Raw genomic sequence first — 21,290 nt, 5'->3', positions numbered from 1 at the left:
GATTCATGCTTCTCCATTCTTGTGATGCTTTACTAAGAATAATGTCTTCCACGTCCATCCAGGTTAATACGAAGGATGTAAAGTCTCCATTTTTTTTAATGGCTGAATAGTATTCCATGGTATACATATACCACAGCTTGTTAATCCATTCCTGGGTTGGTGGGCATTTAGGCTGTTTCCACATTTTGGCGATTGTAAATTGAGCTGCAATAAACAGTCTAGAACAAGTGTCCTTATGATAAAAGGATTTTTTTCCTTCTGGGTAGATGCCCAGTAATGGGATTGCAGGATCAAATGGGAGGTCTAGCTTGAGTGCTTTCAGGCTTCTCCATACTTCCTTCCAGAAAGGTTGTACTAGTTTGCAGTCCCACCAGCAGTGTAAAAGTGTTCCCTTCTCTCCACATCCACACCAGCATCTGCAGTTTTGAGATTTTGTGATGTGGGCCATTCTCACTGGGGTTAGATGATATCTCAGGGTTGTTTTGATTTGCATTTCTCTAATATATAGAGATGATGAGCATTTTTTCATATGTTTGTTAGCCATTCATCTATCATCTTTAGAGAAGGTTCTAGTCATGTCTCTTGCCCATTGATATATGGGATTGTTGGCTTTTTCATGTGGATTAATTTGGGTTCTCTATAGATCCTAGTTATCAAGCTTTTGTCTGATTCAAAATATGCAAATATCCTTTCCCATTGTGTAGGTTGTCTCTTTGCTTTGGTTGTTGTCTCCTTAGCTGTACAGAAGCTTTTCAGTTTAATGAAGTCCCATTTGTTTATTTTTGTTGTTGCTGCAATTGCCATGGCAGTCTTCTTCATGAAGCCTTTCCCCAGGCCAATATCTTCCAGTGTTTTTCCTATGCTTTCTTGGAGGATTTTTGTTGTTTCATGCCTTAAATGTAAGTCTTTTATCCATCTTGAATCAATTTTTGTGAGTGGGGAAAGGTGCGGGTCCAGTTTCAGTCTTTTACATGTAGACATCCAGTTCTCCCAACACCATTTATTGAATAGGGAGTCTTTTCCCCAAGGTATGTTCTTGTTTGGTTTATCGAAGATTAGGTGGTTGTAAGATGTTAGTTTCATTTCTTGGTTTTCAATTCGATTCCAAGTGTCTATGTCTCTGTTTTTGTGCCAGTACCATGCTGTCTTGAGCACTATGGCTTTGTAGTACAGACTAAAGTCTGGTATGCTGATGCCCCCAGCTTTATTTTTATTACTAAGAACTGCCTTAGCTATACGGGGTTTTTTCCGGTTCCATACAAAATGCAGAATCGTTTTCTCCAAATATTGAAAGTACGATGTTGGTATTTTGATAGGAATGGCATTGAATAGGTAGATTGCTTTGGGAAGTATAGACATTTTAACAATGTTGATTCTTCCCGTCCATGAGCATGGTATGTTCTTCCATTTGTTAATATCCTCTGCTATTTCCTTTCTGAGGATTTCATAGTTTTCTTTATAGAGGTCCTTCACCTCCTTCGTTAGGTATATTCCTAGGTATTTCATTTTCTTTGAGACTATGGTGAAAGGAGTTGTGTCCTTAATTAGCTTCTCATCTTGACTTTTATTGGTGTACACAAAGGCTACTGACTTGTGGACATTGATTTTATATCCTGAAACATTACTGTATTTTTTGATGACTTCTAGGAGTCTTGTGGTTGAGTCTTTGGGGTTCTCTAAGTATAAGATCATGTTGTCAGTAAAGAGGGAGAGTTTGACCTCCTCTGCTCCCATTTGGATTCCCTTTATTTCCTTGTCTTGCCTAATTATATTGGCTAGAACTTCCAGCACTATGTTGAATAGTAAAGGTGACAGAGGACAACCTTGTCTGGTTCCAGTTCTAACAGGGAAAGCTCTCAGTTTTACTCCATTCTGTAAAATATTAGCTGTGGGTTTGTCATAGATAGCGTCAATCAGTTTTATAAATGTGCCACCTATGCCTATACTCTTCAGTGTTCTAATTAGAAAAGGATGCTGGATTTAATCAAATGTTTTTTCTGCTTCTATTGAGAGGATCATATGATCTTTATTTTTGCCTCTGTTAATATGGTGGATAACGTTTATGGAGTTGCGTATGTTAAACCAGCCTTGCATCCCTGGGATGAAGTCTACTTGATCATGATGAATGACAATTTTGATGATAAGCTGTAATCTATTGGCTAGGATTTTGTTGAGAATTTTTGCATCTATATTCATGAGTGAGATTGGTCTGAAATTCTCCTTTATGTTTGGGTCTTTTCCTGGTTTTGGTATGAGGGTGATTTTTTCTTCATAGAATGTGTTGGGGAATATTCCGTCTTCCTCAATTTTTTGGAATAATTTCTGCAGTACAGGAATAAGCTCTTCCTTGAGGGTTTGATAGAATTCTGGTGTGAAGCCATCTGGACCAGGGCATTTTTTGGTTGGAAGATTTTTTATTGTGTCTTTGATCTCAGTGCTTGAAATTGGTCTGTTCAGGAGCTCTGTTTCTTCCTGGCTGAGTCTAGGGAGAGGGTGTGATTCCAAATATTTATCCATTTCCTTCACATTGTCAAATTTCTGGGCATAGAGTTTCTGGTAGTATTCAGAGATGATCTCTTGTATCTCTGTGGGATCAGTTGTTATTTCCCCTTTACCATTTCTGATTGAGGTTACTAGAGATTTTTCTTTTCTATTCCTCATTAGTCTGGCCAATGGTTTATCTATTTTATTTATTTTTTCAAAAAACCAACTCCTTGTTTCATTAATTTTCTGAATGATTCTTTTGTTTTCAATTTCATTGATCTCTGATTTGATTTTGGATATTTCTTTTCTTCTACTGAGTTTAGGCTTAGATTGTTCTTCTTTTTCCAATTCCATAAGATCTCTTGTGAGATTGTTAATGCGCTCTCTTTCTGTTTTTCGAATGTAGGCATCTAAAGCGATGAATTTTCCTCTCAAAACTGCTTTTGCAGTATTCCACAGGTTTTGGTAGCTTGTGTCTTCATTGTTGTTATGCTCAAGGAAGTTAATGATTTCCTGTTTATTTTCTTCCTTCACCCGTCTGTTATTCAACAGAAGATTGTTTAATTTCCATGCCTTTGTGTGGGGTCAAGCGTTTTTGTTACAGTTGAGTTCCACCTTTAGTGCCTTATGGTCTGAGAAGATACAAGGTAAAATTTCAATTCTTTTGATTCTGTTGATATTTGTTTTGTGTCCCAGGATATGATCAATTTTGGAGAATGTTCCATGGGGTGATGAGAAGAATGTATATTCTTTATCTTTGGGATGGAGTGTTCTATATGCGTCTATCAAGCATAGTTGTTCTAGGGTCTCATTTAAATCTCTTATATCTTTGCTTAATTTCTGTTGAGAGGATCTGTCCAGCTCTGTAAGAGGAGTGTTAAAGTCCCCTGTTCTTATGGTATTATCAGATATCATATTGCTCAGACTGAGTAAGGTCTGTTTCAAGAATCTGGGAGCATTTAAATTGGGTGCATAAATATTTAGAATTGAAACATCTTCTTGTTGTATTTTTCCCTTGACCAATATAAAGTGACCATCTTTGTCTTTTTTGACTTTAGTTGCTTTAAATCCACATGTATCTGAAAATAAGATTGCAACTCCTCTTTTCTTCTGAATGCCATTTGCCTGAAAAATTGTTTTCCAACCCTTGACTCGGAGCTTTAATTTGTCTTTTGAAGCCAGGTGTGTTTCTTGCAGACAGCAAATGGATGGCTTTTGTTTTTTAATCCAGTCAACCAATCTATGTCTCTTCAGTGGGGAATTCAAGCCATTAACATTTATTGAGATAATTGATAAGTGTGGTAGTATTCTATTCGTCTTATTTTGTGAGAGTCCATTGCTTAGTTTTATCTTTTGCATCAGTGTGGAGGTTAGTTTCTGTCCTTTAATTTCTGAGTTTTTACTTTGCTGCTGATCCATTGTGGTGGTCAGTGTGCAGAACAAGTTGAAGTATTTCCTGTAGAGCTGGTCTTGTTGTGGTGAATTTCCTCAATGTTTGTATATCCGTAAATGATTTGATTTCTCCATCAATTTTGAAGCTTAGCTTAGCAGGGTACAGAATTCTGGGCTGGAAATTGTTGCCCAGGGCTCAGACTGGGGCCCTAGACAACAGCCAAAATTCTCTGCACTACCACTCAGGCTCTCCCCAAGGCAGTTCAACTGAATACCAAGTCCAAAGACACCAAAATAGTTCACAGGTAAGGTCTTTCCGGTTTGCAGTCTCGCTGCTACTGAACTTACAGTTGCGGGCGGGTTTAGACCGCTTGAACACACGCAACCACTTGCCATTTTTCCAGTGTTTTAGTCCTCCTCTTGGGGTCCAGAAGTCTCTCACTGACTCCCTGTATCCTCACAGGGGTGATGATAGGCAGATCCTACCGGCCAGAGATGCCTGGAGTCCTATCTCCCCAGACTCACAGTGCCCAGATGCAAGGAAGCTGTTACTCGGCCGCCATCTTGCTCTCAACCTGTTTTATATTCTTAAAAAGAAGTCAGGGGCTATTTTTCTTCTTCACTAATTGTTCTGTGCACTGTGATCAATTTGGATAATTGAGTTAAGCCAATTATGTCACCATGAGACCCCGATGGAAAGAATTTTTAAAAGCAAAGAAGAGAAGGAAAGTAGGAGAGACATGTCAGTCTAGCAGGCAGTTTAATTTATTTCAATTTAACAAGTTTTTATGGAGCAGTTACTGTGATCATAGTAGCCTCTCTGAAATGTAGCATGAGTGGATGCCAAAGGTTTACGCCTTTGCTTCGTCTTCCCTCTACAGATCCCCCTTTCCATGGCCCACTCCTTCTCACAACACTCCTGCTCCAGAGCCAGGAGATCTATCTGAAAATCAGTAATAGCTATTGTAAACAAGGACTCAGAAAAGTTTAGCCAGATGTCATGGTGGGCACCTATAGTTCCAGCTACTTGGGAGGCTGGGGCAAGAGGATCACTTGAGCCTAAGAGTTTGAAACTTCTGTGAGCTATGATGACACCATGGCATTCTACCTAGCATGACTATGAGAGTGAGACTATGTCTCAGAAAAAAAGAAAGAAAGAAAAAGGAAGGAAGGGAGGGAGGGAGGGAGGGGAGGGGAGGGGAGGGGAGAGAAAATAGTTGTTTTTAGTATCATCTTAGATGTCCCAGATTAGATCATAGTTATACTTGGAATTTCGTTAATCGACTTATTCCTTACCTGCTTATATTTGTGTGCAAAATATACTCTTTTGAAAGGAAAGTTGTACTGATTTTAAAATGTCTAAATATTTGACATTTTACCAGGCTTTTCTGAGCTCTCTTGGTAAATACACAGACATGAATTATGTAGCCAATTCTTTTTACTATTTACACAAAACCACTTCCTGGAAATTAATCATTCCTTCAAGTTGAGACGGTTGAGTGAAATTATCGATATAAGCTGAATTTTCTTTACATTAAATGGTGCTGACCACTCCTGCTGTCATTCAGATTTAAAACTCACAAACACATGAATCATGCTGTGGGGGATCTAAGTGTTGCCTCCCTATAAAGGGAGGTCCCTGGAGAGCAGACCTAGAAGCCAGTGGAGAGAGAAGGCAGTTTCCTGAGATAAAGACTCTAGAAATGAAGCATCTGGCCATGCTTGTGCTGTGGTGTCTGCCAGTCTGCTCGGCTTATACCTTGAAGAGGGCAGCAAAGGAGGACTCCAGGATGGGTCTTGTCCAGGTAATTACTATTGCAGCCGCTGGCCAGGTGTAGTGGGGGAACAAGGGTGCTGACTTGGTCTTTCAACATGAAGCAGGCTGATCTGATTAGAAGTCATTTGGTTGGAATAATGTAGCATCAGAGACTATTAAAGTGTCAGAGGTTGGCTGGTTGCGGTGGCTCACACCTGTAATCCTAGCACTCTCAGATACTGAGGCGGGAGGATTGCTTGAGCTCAACAGTTGGAGACCAGCCTGAGCAAAAGCAAGACCTTGTCTTTACTAAAAATAGAAAAGTTAGCCAAGCATTGTGGTGGACACCTGTAGTACCTGCTACTCTGGAGGCTGAGGCAGGAGGATCACTTGAACCCTGGAGTTTGAGGTTGCTGTGAGTTAGTATGATGCCACGGCACTCTTAGCCTAGCAACAGAGTGAGATTCTGCCCTCCCCAAAAGAGTATTGGAGGCAGAAATTCTCTTCATTTTAACAGAGAATGAAAGGCATAAGAGGGGAATATAACTACTTAAGGTTACAATAAAATAGTAGCATTAGCTTTGGGGCTAAATGAAAAGAACAAATGAAAAATACATGAAACTCCTCTGGCTTTACAATGTCTTTAGTTGACCTAATTGGGGAGGGGGAACATGCTAAGTTTGATCTTCAAATAATATCAGGTGCCAATATTTATATTGTTACTTGTCAGGTTAGGACAAAAGAATTTACCCCACTTTAGTCTTCAACCAGGTCTGAATAATGGTAAGTGGGAAAAATTAAACATATCTGCCCAAAGTAGTCACACAATTATGTTAAAGGATAATTCCTTAAAAAAAAAAAAGAAAGAAAGAAAAACAACATGCTAAACCTAAATTTTCAACTGTAAATTCCTTTCCTGACTAGCCAATTAAATTGCAAAAAAATCTAACATTTGTATGAAGACAAAACAATGAAGAGTCTTCACGAAACGTCAAATTAAATGTGATGCCTACTTTTGTATAAAAGAAACCAGAGAAAAATTAATATAGATGTCAAGTTTGAATAAATGGCTAAAAATCATTAAAATGACCTAAAAATTATATTTATTCTTCCATTAGAAATATCTAGAAAACTACTACGGTCTCACAAAAGAAACAAGACAGTTTTTCAGAAGAAGGGACAGTGACACTGTTGTTGGAAAAATCCAAAAAATGCAGAAGTTCCTTGGGTTGGAGGTGACAGGGAAGTTGGACTCCAGCACTCTGGAGGTGATGCTCAAGCCCAGGTGTGGCGTCCCTGACGTTGGTCACTTCCGTACCTTTCCCGGAATGCCGAAGTGGAGGAAAACCCAACTTACTTACAGGTAATGAGTCCAGAGAGTTTCCACCTGAGATTGAAGTTGTATAAGCTGTGTCATAGGAGGAAATACTATCTTCTTTAATTTTTCTCATAAGGATTGTGAATTACACACCAGATTTGCCGAAAGAGGCTGTTGATTCTGCCATTGAAAGAGCTCTGAAAGTCTGGGAGGAGGTGACTCCACTCACATTCTCCAGGGTGTATGAAGGAGAGGCGGACATAATGGTCTCTTTTGCAGTTGGAGGTAAAAAAATAACACATCTCATTATCTGGTGTTTTAGTTTATTCAGGCCACTGTAACAAAATACCTTAGGCTAGGTAGTTTACAAACAACAGAAGTTTATTGCTGATAATTTTGGAGGCAAGAGCTTGTTCCTCATGGATGGCACCTTTTGTATCTAGTATCTTCCTGTGGGACAAGGGGCCAGGAGGCTGCCCAAGCTCCTTCCTCTACAAGGGCACAAATCCCATTCGCGAGACCAGAGGCCTCATGGCCCAACTCCCTCCTAGAGGCCCCACCTCTTAACACGGTCACATTAGGTATTAAGTTTCAACATTCGCATTTGAGGGTAATACCAACCTTCAACATCTGGTTTTGTCTTATTGAAAAGTGCGAAAAAAATTCCAAATACTTATGTTTCCATTAATTTTTTTGCCCATCAGAACATGGAGACTTCTTCTCTTTTGATGGACCAGGAGAGAGTTTGGCTCACGCCTATCCACCTGGTCCTGGGATCTACGGTGATGTTCACTTTGATGATGATGAGAAATGGACAGAGGATGCCTCAGGTAGGTCATAAATCTCTTAGGATGATTCCGGGAATAATGTCTAGCCCTATCCAAGAATAATTGGATGATCCAGAATACACAAAATGGCTAAAAATCATTAAAATGAATTAAAATGGAATACGCTAATAACTGACACTTTTTCTTATTTGAGTAGTAAGCAGAAGTATTCTTCACTTCAGCCATTACTGATGAATTTTATTAAAAAATCTGAATTTTTGTCTTTGCCCTGACCAAGCAAAATTATAGTAAGTACCCTTCAATCTTATCTCCACAATTCAAAATCCTGTGAAGGGTTGGGGGTCAGCATAATTAATGTTTTTCATCACTTCAACCATAGATGATTAGGGTAGATGAATTCCACTGAATCAGTTCCAACTCTAAAATTTGCCCCTGGGTTTCTTCCTTGCTTCTCATTTGCCTTTCTCCTTCTTAAAAGTAGTGATGAAGAGAATATTTCAGGAAATTAAAAAAAATTGTTAGACCATCTGTTTAAATAAGCATGTCACTGCCATTAACTGAGGAGTGTAGTTTTTTTTCTAAATTGTTTTTGAAGGCCTTCACGGAATTGAAACACAGGGACTAAAATTAACTGCATGGTATTTTCTCTTTTTCCAATGGCTTGTGAGGTTTGGAAACCCACTGTCGAAAGAGTCACTGTTTTTGAGATTAATTGGGGTCTTTCCCGTAAATGCGAAAACTGTTGTTATTTTACTGAGTACAAATCTGAAGTTTGTGCAGCATAAAATGATATAGTCTTAGTTAAACAAGTATTCCTTTCTGCCTAATTGCTTGGAGCCTTGGTCAAAAAATTTCTACTACTAAATTAAACAAAATTCTTTTTATAATATAAAGAAAAGCTGAATCCAGCTGTGTTCGTGCTGCAGAAAACTGTTATTGGGCATGTTTCTGTTTTAAATGGAAGTTTGTACATATGCAATGGGAACTTACTACTGGGAAGATTTTTGGCCATTAAAAATCATTTTGTGATGATACAGAGAAAGGAGAACAAATCAGCCTAAGTCCCCAGAGGAAATAACCAGAGTTTTGTTGCGTAAGAGTTTGGGAATAACGTAAATATTCTATGATTAATTTCAACTGAGGTTGCAACTAGTACATGTTACTAAATTTGAACAATGACTATCTTTTTATTTTTAGACAATGAAGAGTTATATTTATTTCCATGCTATTCATCTTACTCCCTCCAAAGAAATATCCTTTTGAAACAACACTTATCATTATCAATATAGAAACAGTGCCCTAGTTTTCCTGATCAAGGACAGGAAATAGGGATATGGTGAAAAGCTGTCTTAAAGTTTAAAAACACATGAATTTCCATGAGGCATAGACTATGCAATCCATGAACCAATTCACAAATAAGGATCAGACACTGATTCAGGAAACAAACATCTGTTAGATTCTGAACATTTATGCTCTTTCTAAAAGGGACCAATTTATTCCTGGTTGCTGCTCATGAACTTGGCCACTCCCTGGGTCTCTTTCACTCGGCAAACACTGAGGCTTTGATGTACCCAGTCTACAACTCATTCACAGACCTGACCCGGTTCCACCTTGCTCAAGATGATGTGGACGGCATTCAGTCCCTCTATGGTGAGTGACACTGGAAAAATTAGGCGTTATGTAGCCTTTGCAAGGACGGTCTGCAGGAAAGCCTTACCATGCTATGTAAAGCATTTGTAATTTAGCACAAAGAACCTTGAGAGCATTCAGAAAGCATATAAATTCCCAGACATGTCACTCCTCCCTAACGTTTGCATCCCCGAATCTGTTTCCTTTAGGACCTCCCCCGGCCTCCTCTGATGACACCCCCGTGCCCACGGAATCTGTCCCTCCACCACCTCCACCACCTGAGACACCAGCCATGTGTGATCCCACCTTGTCCTTCGATGCAGTCAGCACCCTGCGGGGAGAAGTCTTGTTCTTTAAAGACAGGTCAGAACAGAAAATGGTATTTTTCTTTTGATCTGCAATGCTTAGAAAGAAAAACAAAAACTTCACAGTGATTTTTAAATAAAATACTTCCTCTACATTTTGAAATCATTCAGATCTGTATCATGTTGCATTTTTAACATCTCCTTAGAACTGACCAGATCATTTTACTAAGGATGATTCCGAATTGATAGAATGTCAGCTTGATGAATGGAATACAGAGGGTTTTATCTGTTTTTATCTGTTTTATCTCTTTTGCAATATGACAGATCATGGAACTTCAAAAAGCACTCGTGAGTCTTTGGAAGCAGGGTAATATCTTTACCTTTGCTAACAAATGCCATCATTTAAATTAATTAATTTTAGAAAAAAATGATATATATATGTGCTTATGGTACAATATTCAAACAGTACCAAAAGATAAAGAATTAAAAATACCTCTCATCTCTGATCTGTACAACCACTGATACAATTTCCTTCGTTTCTTTACAAAGACATTCTACTGACATAGAGACATAAATACACAACATATTTTTAAAAGATATTAGTGGAGGGTGGCACCTGTGGCTCAAATGAGTAGGGCGCCGGCCCCATATGCCAGAGGTGGCAGGTTCAATCCCAGCCCTGGCCAAAAACTGCAAAAAAAAAAATGATATTGGTGGGCACATAATATGCATTCTGTTTATAGACTTGTAGAATGGAGCCAAGCTAAATAGTTGTGTTGGACTGGTCACAGTTCCTGCCATAGATTTCATTACCCTGGAATCACCTGCAGGATAGTTCAAGTAGCATTGATTAAAAGAAAAAAAAAAAAAACGTATTACTTTTTTCATTTATCCAAAGGAGAAAGACAAACGCAAATAATTTTTCTGGATTACAGATATTTCTGGCGCAGGACCCACTGGAACATCAAACCTGAGTTTCATTTGATTTCTGCGTTTTGGCCCTCTCTGCCATCGAACTTGGATGCTGCCTATGAAGATCACAGTAAGGATACTGTTTTCATTTTTAAAGGTAAGCACTATACAGGAACTTTTTATTTTTTTTTTTGTAGAGACAGAGTCTCACCGTACCGCCCTCGATAGAGCGCCTTGGCGTCACACGGCTCACAGCAACCTCCAACTCTTGGGCTTACGCGATTCTCTTGCCTCAGCCTCCCGAGCAGCTGGGACTACAGGCGCCCGCCACAACGCCCGGCTATTTTTTGGTTGCAGTTTGACCGGGGCTGGGCTTGAACCCGCCACCTTCGGCATATGGGGTCGGCGCCCTACTCACTGAGCCACAGGCGCCGCCCTATACAGGAACTTTTAAACCGGAATAAATCTTATGGCAAAAACTTCATTGACATGAGTTTTCTCCATTATATTAAATTTTAGACGGTTTGTTACTGCAAGAGCTAGGCCAGTACCGAAATAAGATGTACTTGTGTGTGCAGAACCTTATCAGCGTTATTTTAAAGCATTTAATGAGGTGATAGGTGACATCTCATATTCATGGATAAAAAACTCAATAGCAAAAATGTCAATATATAGATTCAAGGGATTTTTCAATTCAAATGGCAAAATTTTTTTTATGGAACTTGAGAAATTAGTTCCCTAATTTATGTGGAAGAGCAGGGGCAAAGAATAGCCGGGACGCGCTCAGCATAACAAGGGGAGCAAAGCTGCGTGTTGTAAAGCCCAAGTAAAACATGGCAGTGTCAGCGCGGGGATAGACAGTTTACGAATGGAGCTACTCAGACCTGCTAGCTCCTTTGTGAGATTTTTAAACTACCCTTTCTTCAATTTGTCTTATCACTAATACGATTTTTGAGTTTCTGCTGCTGTCTCTGTCAGCTTTGTTAGTATCTATTTCTGGGAACTCGCCAATCTTGTCTGTTTTCAAATCCATCGGCACAAAGTTTTCAGAGTATTATTTTGTTATCATTTGAGTTATTGCTTATTCATTCATCCATTCATCCACTCATTCGGGGAATTTTTATTAAATACCTCTTGTGAACTGAGCATTACGTTTGAGGTGGGAAGTAAAACCAAGACTTCTTTACCATAACAATGCCCTGTAATCATTTCTAAAACCAATGGCTTCACTCAAAATCTCTTGGGCTTATTTTTGTCAATAGGAAATCGGTTCTGGGCAGTCAGAGGAAATGAGGTACAAGCCGGTTACCCAAGAAGTATCCATATTCTGGGTTTTCCTCCAACCATAAGGAAAATTGATGCTGCTGTTTCTGATAAGGAAAAGAAGAAAACATACTTCTTTGTGGAAGACAAATACTGGAGGTGAGATGCAACTCGAGTGACTTTGCTTGTGTGGAGCTTAATTAGGGCACTTACTTTCTCTCTATGAGGATATCCCCCACTCCCACCCTTCACTTCCAACTTTCTGACCCTTAAGAGGACAGCGTGTAGTTGTTCAGCTTCCCATATACACAGGGCTGTCAGAGAGGTGATCACTGAGCCATTTATCCGGACACCAAAAGACATCAGGAGCGGCCAGCTGGGTCCAAGTCACATTCATTTCTCTTGCCATGGCCAGTCCCCATGTGGCTGCCCTAACAAGTGTACCTCTCCAGGAAGCAGGCTGTGGAGACAAGGTCTTCAGGGTCCTAGTGCTAGAGAGAAGCAGAGGTTGGTTGTTAGCCAAATGATTTGATTCTCTATGCACCTTATACCTTCACGTGGGTTCCATGGGGCCAGGCTTATGCAAGTGACCTCTAACATATGTGTGGAACCTTTGTAGGATGATGGCATGATGTCCCTATTTCTGGGGAAAATATTGTTCTATGTGCTAAACTTGTAAGCCCAGGAAAGTCACATATTATTATACTCCTAAAAATGTTTAACTCCTCTTCACACAACTTGAAAAGTTTCTATCGGATTCCACCCTGGAAAATTGCATCCTTCTGTTGGGTGTAAGGCCACTTCCACACACAGCTGAGCTGTATTTCTTTCCAGATTTGATGAAAATAGCCAGGCCATGGAGCTAGGCTTCCCCAGACTCATAGCTGAGGACTTTCCAGGAGTTGAACCCAAGGTTGATGCTGCATTACAGGCGTTCGGTAAGAGGACACGTGTTCATGGCCAATGGGGGCCCTTCTAGGCATTTTATACTTTCAAAATGAAATAGAGAATCGAAAAAGTTTTCAAATCATTCAGTCTTATACTCTTTCTCCTAACTCCTGAAAATTTTAACTTTCCAATTTATGCAAATTGTGTTTGCATTTTGTTTTTCTTAATAACTTCCATGTCTCTGTTTTATACCTGTGCACGAAATCTAAGGATGTGTCCTCATGCTGAAGTCATTATTTTCCAGGTCATTATGTTGCTGTAAAAATACAACCAGTATGAGACGGGGTGTCATTCTCCTCTCTCACATCCTGCGGTCCCTCTTCTCTCATCCCATCCCCACAGGCCTTGTCTGCGTTTCTGTCATGGCCTGTAATTGGCTACATTATTCATTTGTAGATAAATGGTATCCTCCCATAACCTCAAAATAGACAAAATTTGATTGCTGGTAATGGACAGAGGGGAATGCAAAGCGTGTGGTTGCTTACAGAGAGGGAAGTTCAGAGGCAGCTTCCAGGCTTGATAGCACAGGGTTCCTGAGGCCGCCAGGCTGGCTGCTAAAATGACTTGAACTTGACCACATGTGTGCAATGGGCCTCGGTTGTGTTCACCATCGGTCTGATTCTCTTGGGTCTGATCTTTCTCCCAAGCTGTGTGTTAGGACCTAGGTGGGGGAGAAGGGCTTGGGGAAAATAAACAAGAGGCCGTGCAATTTAGAGGCAGGACAATCTAACGTTTTAGAGCACTGGCTGTGAGTTAGACAGATGAGATATAGTTCTCCCTCCATCACAGAGGTGAAAATGTGGAGAATGAAAACCTCTCCTGATTTCCAGTTTTGTCCTCGTTGACAGCCACAGGAGATGACATGTGAAAAAGGTCTTAGCTCAGCTCCTGGTACAGAGCAGGCACTTATCAAATGCCGTCCATTATTAGCTTGTTTTAATTTTTAAGTTATACGTGTTGCCATATGATTTATTGGGAGATGTCTCATCATGTTCCTCATCTATATTTATAGGATTTTTCTATTTCTTCAGTGGATCGTCACAGTTTGAGTTTGACCCCAATGCCAGGATGGTGACGCACATATTGAAGAGTAACAGCTGGTTACATTGTTAGGTGAGAGCGAAGACGAACACAGGCATTTTCAATGAACCTAACAAGTATTCACCTTTTTTATTATGAGTCAAAATAGTTAATGATTCCTGCATCTGCTGTGGCTAAAGATGAGCCTTGGAAACATCTTCGTGTGTCAGGGAGCATTTGTCTGGAATATGCCACCTGCTTTTGAATTACTTTGACTAGAACTGAGAATTATGTGCCACAGACAAGAAGATGGATTTCTAGGGGTGTTTTTGTTAATTATTTAATAAGTATGTCTTTATTTTGGCCTGTTCCTTACTTTTGAGAGTAATACATGTTCAATAACTGAGCACACTGGGGACTGAGCATTTGATAGGTACTCTGCCAGTAGGTGTAGTAAGTGCATACACTCCGTGGATGGGCCACATGGCTGTCCCCTACCCTCTCCTAGTCTCTGACCCAAGGGGTCTTCTGCCAATGGCTGTCCACTATCCCATCCTCATCGCCACTTGTTGGGCCAGGACTGGCCAGGTCTCCAACCCCGCTTATCTGTGGTCCGGACACAGACCGCTATGTTATCCTGTTCCAGAACATTTACCCTTCGGTGCCTGAGGGCTATTCGCCTTAACTGAAGGGAGAGAGAGAGAGAAATAGCTTTGAGGGAGAGAAACAGTTTCAGTAAGAAAGTCAATCTTAGCAGTCTTCCGGGTGAGATGCCAGACAGGTGCCCTGCAGGCAGGAGAAGTGAGAGAGTCCGCGTGAGGGGTCCGGGGCTGCCTTCTGCAGCTTATCACAGACAGGGTCTCGCGGCTACTTGCACCCCAGGTGTAGAGACTGCCAGTCACTGAGGCTCTCGTCTCCCGAGCTCTCGGGTTAGGAGAGCTGAATCCCTTCCCCAGGCCCTAATCACCAAGGTGTCATATGAGCCAGCTGTTACAGGTGTTTCTTAGAACTCTCACTTCTCCTTCTCATGAGCTATATGGTCTGCTACCGTCTTTACTTTCACCTCATAGATAATGTAAGTGTTTCTTACACACCTAAGAAATAAAGAGGCAGGTCAAGAGTTACCCTGTGGTTCTGGTTCTGAACCAAACTAAGAAATAGAATTCTTAAAGTGTTGAGCCTGAGAACTTGGCATGTCATCCACTCAGCTTTATAATTGCATAGGTAGGGAAATAGCACCTGTCTGAAGTTTAGCAGCTGTTGGTAGAAGCCAAATCTTTCTTCAGTAGTGTTCCCTGCCTGCCCCAGACACCAAATTCCTCACGGAGTCCTCACCCTCTCGTTAGAATCTTCTCTAGTTGCTATCTGGTACCTGGTGGCTCCTGGGTGGACTAAATAAACACTTCTGAGTCATCTGTGTGCACATGCCAGTGGCATAGCGAATGTGTCACCACCACAGTGTGCTTCACACCGTACCAGGCACATGGCGGAACCTGGTTCTTTCTTTTATGGGCTCGCTTAAATGCCAGGCACTGTCACACATGCATAGTATAGAAGAGGGAGGAAAACACACTGAGCCCAACCTCGCTGAGTTCTGTGTGAAAGGAGAAAAATCAAACAAAAGAACAAAAATTAATATATAACTACACATTATATGCAGAGAGAGAAATAACAAAATGGTAAGGCTCGGTTATTAGAGAAAGTGTCTCGGGGACAATAATGAAAAAATAAAAGCATCTAAAGCCACTTGGCCAGGGCAGTGGATGGGTAGAGCAGACAGACCCTTCCAAGAAAAGAAAATGCAAAGTAGCATTGAGGCCCAGTGGTGGAAAAAATCCTGGCATGGTTAAGGAACTAAAAGAAGCTGGGCACTGATGAGAATGCTGGAGGGGAGAGATGGAATAAGATGATAAGCCAAATCAAATCATTTGGGGCCTCAGATATATTAAAGAGCTGTATTTTTTTTTATTAAATCATAGCTGTGTACATCAATATGATCATGGGGCACTATACACTTGGTTCATAGAATATTTGACACATTTTCATCTCATTTGTTGACATAGCCCTCCTGGCATTTTCTTAGTTACTTTGCCAAGTCATTTACATTCCACATTTGCCAAGGCTCACATGTACCCTTGTAAGATGCACCACAGGTGTGATCCTTTCAATCCCCCTCCCTCTACCCACCTCCCCCTTCCCTCCCCACGCTTTCCCCCTTCCCCATTCTTAGGTTGTAACTTGGTTATAGCTTTCATGTGAAGGTCCTAAGTTAGTTTCATAGTAGGGGTGAATACATTGGATTTTTTTTTTTCTATTCTTGAGACACTTTACTGAGAAGAAAGAGCTGTATTTTATCTTTGGTGCATTGTCAGTTTGTTGAAAGAGTCCTAAACAGAGAAGTAACACAATCCATTACATATTTTGAATAATTATTCTAGCTGGAAATAATTGGAACAAAGCAATGAGGAAAGTTGGCATATAGGTCAAGGGCTATTATAAATGACAGGGAACCCTCAGAGGAGGGGAAGTTGAAAAGATAACTTGATTTAAGATATGTGAGGGCTGTCCAGAAAGTATCCAGCCATTGTCAATGAAATTTTTCATAGTCTATTGCCAGTTACTTTCCAGACAGCCCTCATATTTTCACATCACTCAAATTTAATAATGGACTAAATAAAAAGGGAAAGGAGGTATTAAGAATAGTTCCTACTCATGCCTGTAATCCCAGAACTTTGGGAGGCTGAGGCAGGAGGATTGCTAGAGGCCAGGAGTTTGAGGCCTACCTGGGCAATATCATGAGAACCCATCTCTACAAAAAGGAAAAAAATAATAGCTCCTAGATTTCTGGCTTGAACAACTTTTTGGATGATGGCAGCTTCAACAGAGTTAGCGAAACAAAGACTGCCAGAGAAGTAATTTTGTGCGTAGTTAAGCATCAGTAGGAATCTTCTCATTTTTAAAACATAGAAATTCCCAGAAGACAACCAAGTAAAGACATTCACAGGCCGTTGGATAAAATAATGTGGTGCTCAAAACGACACAGATACGTCTGCCGGAGGTCAGCGGCATCCGTCAAGTCATGGAAATAGATGAGGTTATCGGGAAGACTGCAGAGATGGAAGATGTTCAGGACTAAACCTTATAAAATCGACTGTCACTAAGGCTAGGCCAGGTTATGCTGTGGCAATGAACACACTTCAGTGGCTGGGAATTGAAAGTACATCGGGGGATTCTACTGGGATCTCCACTTCACGTTGAGACGCGGGCTAACGCAGCCACCAGCACTTTGAGCTCTGCTCTCCAGCATGGCAGAGGGAAATAATGATGTTAAACTTCACACTGACTCCCAAAGTGCCCGAATAGCATATTCTGCCACATTCCATTGGCCAGAAAAAATGATATTGCCTTCCCTAAAGCCAAATATGGGAAAACGGTATCTTCACACATACCTGGAAGGAGAATCAGAAATATTTAGTAGAGAGTACTGATAACAATCACAAAGGACTTTTTCTTGCCAAAAAATAAGTATTTTTCGATATTTTACATATTTCACGCTAGTTTTTTGAATTGGATTCCATGCAAATGACTTGAAATCCAAAATGAAAGGAACATTAATTAGTAGAAAAATTTTCCCCTCTCATCTCAGCAACCTCATTTGCTTTTCCAGAGGTAAGGCATGCTACCAGTTTCTTCTGAAGCTTTTCATCTAGTCTGTGAATCACCCTTTGCTTTTTCTAACTCACATATCTCAGAGATGGCTTTACATCAGTAGCACAATGTCACCCCATCCTGTTAAATATTTATAGAGTAACGCAATGTGTGAATCTGTCATTTATTTAACAATCCTTTATTGGTACACATTTGGGTTTGTTTTCACTATTTTGCTTTTTAAAAGAAATACTGTAATTAAAATCCTTTTACATATGTCATTTCATGGGTGTGAGTACATCTGTTGAAAAACAATCTCACTTAAGAGTTAGGTATCAGACCTGGAAAAGCAATTCACTGATTTAGATGATTCCAAACGCAGCAGCATGGATGGACCTGGGGGCAGAAATCTGAGCCAAGTACCCTTTAGGATGATTTTGGTACAGGTGGACTTAATAAAGCAAGCTCATTGACTCACCAACTAACAAGAAAAGCCTTGGGGGTAGCCTTGGGGGTAGTTTCAGTTGTCGTTTGACAGTTTCTTCTCCGATTCTTTCGGCTGTATCCTGAATGATGGCTTCATCCTTTACACGAGGTTTCCTCCTGGTGGCCTCACAGCTGCAGGCATCACATTTCTTTTATGCATTACCTCTGTGCTCAAACCAGATTTCTCCACTTTGTCCTGGCTGGCCTGTCTTTGGTCACAGAGCCACGAGTCAGTCACCACCAAACACGAGCAGGACCACCAGCATCGGCGTAGACTCAAGGGTGGCGGCGGTAGGGTAGGGTTTAGGGGGGGTGTTTAATCTCAGCCCAGTCGAGCATCAGTGTTTTCCACGAGGAGTGACTGTGAGATGAGACGGTAGGAACAGTGTGCAAAGACAGATGATAAAGACAGTGAGCGTGGAAGATGTTGGCAAAGGAAGCACTCGTAGGAAATGTTTTCTCTGGGGGTTCCAGGCTTGACTTATGGTTCTAACGTATACCTTTATTTGGTTGAGGGGGTAATAAAGCAAAAAAAAACTTTAATTTATAGATACTGTACAAGTACAGTGCTTTATTTATTTATTTATATCAATACAGAGTAGATGTACATAGTTTTGGGACCCATGATAATTTAATATATTCATACAATTTGTAAAGATTGAATCGGCATCCATACAGTTTCTTACACGTGCAATTTATTTAGGCCTCATGCTAACCAGAGAAAATAATAGTGTCTTTCATGGAACTTAGCCTCAGCAGGATGAATTTTCACAAAGCCTGCTGTTGGTGAGTAGCGGCACCAAATTTCTACTCCAGAATGCTCTGGCTTCAAAGATCTTCTTTTTGAGCGAAGTTAACTGATGACAAAGCAGCCTAAGCTAGCCTAAGTTTGTCTCCATCACGCTCTAGTCAATGTTTTTGCTTTCGGAACACAAAGTGTGCTGACACCGTGGTCGTCTCAGCTTGCTGAGCTGTCTCGCAGCCCTTGGTGTGTGGTCTGAGACGGTCAGCACCGAGGCAAAACACACCCTGGCCCGGATCCTGACACGGGCCCAGGATCCATCCTCAGAACTACTGCAGAAGCATTGGCTTCCCGGCCCTTTTGTGTTTGTGTGCATGTTTGGAGATCTTAGGCTCAGAAATAGCACACGGAATCCTTTAGGTACATGAAGAGAGGAGAAATATGACTCCTGTGGTCTGCCACTCCAACATGATGAGACCAGGCGCATCCCTTCTGCAGCGTCCCCGGTTCAGAGCCAGCAGCATGATGTGACCAGGTGCGTCCCTTCTCCAGCGTCCCCAGTTCAGAGCCAGCAGCATGATGTGAGCAGACGCGTCCCTTCTCCAGTGTCCCCGGTTCAGAGCCAGCACCACCTTCCCCTCACATCCTCCTCTCAAAACCGCAGTGGTCTTTGGCTGCTTTACTTTGTCCACAGGCCACATCTGCTCAGTCGCCGTGTCTTCTACATTCTGCCTGTGGCATGTCTAGAGAGGGCGAAATCACAAGCACAGCAGGACGGAGGCAGAGTGGACGGGAGGGGACACACGGGACAAGTCACTCGGTCTCTCTAGTGGCCGACCTACAAGTCTGTGCCCACGCCGCCTCCCCTCTCAGCAACTCTCACCTTCCTCACCCCCTGTGGAAGACCAACCACCCTTCAAAGAGCATTTTCCACTTTATTCACGGTACCCTCCCACATAAAACTAGCTTCTGACAGAGACCCAGAGAGTCCTGGAATCAATTTTGTCATGAGCAATTTCTTAGAGCATCAGGTGGCAAACGAGTATCTGTTCAGAACAGGGATGGGGTTGAACTGGTGTAAAGAAACTCACAGATTCGGGTGCTAATGAGAAGCTACGATCCAGTGGGCAAAACACACATTCAAAGGAGTGTGAAGCGGAGTCCAGTCATACCCCAGTCAAGCAGATGATGCCGGAAGGTGAGTCAGTGGAGAGCCCAGCGGGTGGGAGGAGGACTGTGAAAGCCCAGGTGGGCAGGCCAGCAGCTGGCCCTGGGAGGCTGGATGCCACCGTCAGGGGGTGCCCAACTACTTGTTAAAGGGAAGAGCGTAGCGTAATTCCAAGAAGGGGGCAGGCCAGTGCAGGCCTAGTATCCAAACAAGCATCTCTGAGCAGAAACTAAATAGCTTCCTTGCACTTAAGGACTCAGTCAAAGATTTCGAATAGACTTAAAATCTGCACAGGATAACCAGACTGTTTTCTTCTCTACACTCACAACACTGGTAACCCCACCTGTGTAGGGTTTTTTTGCACTAAGCACTTTTTCAACTCTCCCCCAACACCAGCGGGGTATCCTGCAATTCAGCTGTGACTCTGAATACCCGGAGTTAGCGCTCAGTCCTGTAAGCATCTGCCCTCACTTCAGACGAAGTAGCATGCCCAGGCCTCCTGCCCTTCTGACAGGCCAGCTGGAAACCGAGGGTTCCGACAACCCCCTCCTCGTGTTCAGAAATTTGCTAGAATAGCTCAGAGAACTCAGAGAAACATTTCCTCGCATTTATTAGGAAGGACATCACAGAAGTGGAAGAGGACAAGATTTGAAGGAAGGACCCGCAGCCCCGCACTCTCTCTGGGCTCACCACCCTCTCAGCATCTCGGTGAGATTTGTTCACCAACGTGGGCGCTCTATGAATCTTATACTTTGGGGATTTTTATGGGGGGTTCATCATATAGGCATAGCCAGTTATTATCACAGTCTCCAGCTCCTGCTGGAAAGATGGGGGTGGGACTGAAAGTTCCAAGCTGTCTTCCTGGTGATCAGCCCCTACCCAAGAGCCCACTCGGACTCACCTCATTAGAACAAAAGATGATGCTGTCACCCAGGAAATTCTAAGAGATTTAGTGCTCTGTGTCAGGAGCCACAGTCCCCAAACAAATACTAGGATGCGAGACCCACCTACCAGGAGCTCTGTCTCAGGAATCAGAGCAGAGACCGAACATTGGAACAAAAGACCCTCCTAGCACCACCATCACTTGTGAAATTCCAAGGGACGGGGAGTACGGAGTCAGGAGCTAGGGGCGAGGACCGCCGGCAAGTATACTACTTCTTAATTTCCAGAACCTCAAATCAGGACAAGACCAGCATGGATGGCAAATTGATGAGGGTTCCCAGAAACAGTTGAGGTGACGTGTCCGTGCTTCTTACCTGACTGAGGTCAGGCGGCTTCAGAAAATTAGCCCTAGGCCCACACTTACAGGAAGGGTACAAAAGGCCCTGGCTTTGGAAAGACAGGGGCATACCCCAGAACGCTGGTGACGAGACAGACAAGACAGGAAGTAAGCGCAACCACAGTGAGCTTGCAAGCAGCTTTTCCCAGCCA

At 41.9% G+C, this 21,290-nt stretch overlaps 1 protein-coding gene across 1 annotated transcript; it reads left to right on the top strand.

The window, feature by feature from the left end:
* Positions 1-5,579: 5,579 nt before the first annotated feature.
* On the top strand, positions 5,580-13,914 carry MMP10 (matrix metallopeptidase 10). Its single transcript, XM_053562825.1, has 10 exons — positions 5,580-5,681; positions 6,751-6,995; positions 7,087-7,235; positions 7,655-7,780; positions 9,224-9,388; positions 9,577-9,730; positions 10,608-10,741; positions 11,847-12,006; positions 12,682-12,785; positions 13,808-13,914. The coding sequence occupies exons 1-10, from the start codon at positions 5,580-5,582 to the stop codon at positions 13,906-13,908; spliced, it is 1,440 nt and encodes a 479-aa protein (XP_053418800.1). The 3' UTR covers positions 13,909-13,914.
* Positions 13,915-21,290: the final 7,376 nt, after the last annotated feature.

This window comes from Nycticebus coucang, chromosome 14 (genome assembly GCF_027406575.1).
Source record: "Nycticebus coucang isolate mNycCou1 chromosome 14, mNycCou1.pri, whole genome shotgun sequence".
NCBI classification, from domain to species: Eukaryota; Metazoa; Chordata; class Mammalia; order Primates; family Lorisidae; genus Nycticebus; species Nycticebus coucang.
The sequence above is the reverse complement of the archived record's forward strand: the minus strand, read 5'-3'. Positions and strand labels throughout refer to the sequence as shown.

Coding starts and splice junctions, on each gene's coding strand:
- MMP10 (XM_053562825.1), top strand. CDS start 5,580: ATGAAGCATCTGGCCATGCTTGTGCTGTGGTGTCTGCCAGTCTGCTCG. Junction 5,682..6,750: donor CCAGGATGGGTCTTGTCCAG/GTAATTACTATT, acceptor TTCTTCCATTAG/AAATATCTAGAAAACTACTA. Junction 7,781..9,223: donor ATGGACAGAGGATGCCTCAG/GTAGGTCATAAA, acceptor TCTTTCTAAAAG/GGACCAATTTATTCCTGGTT.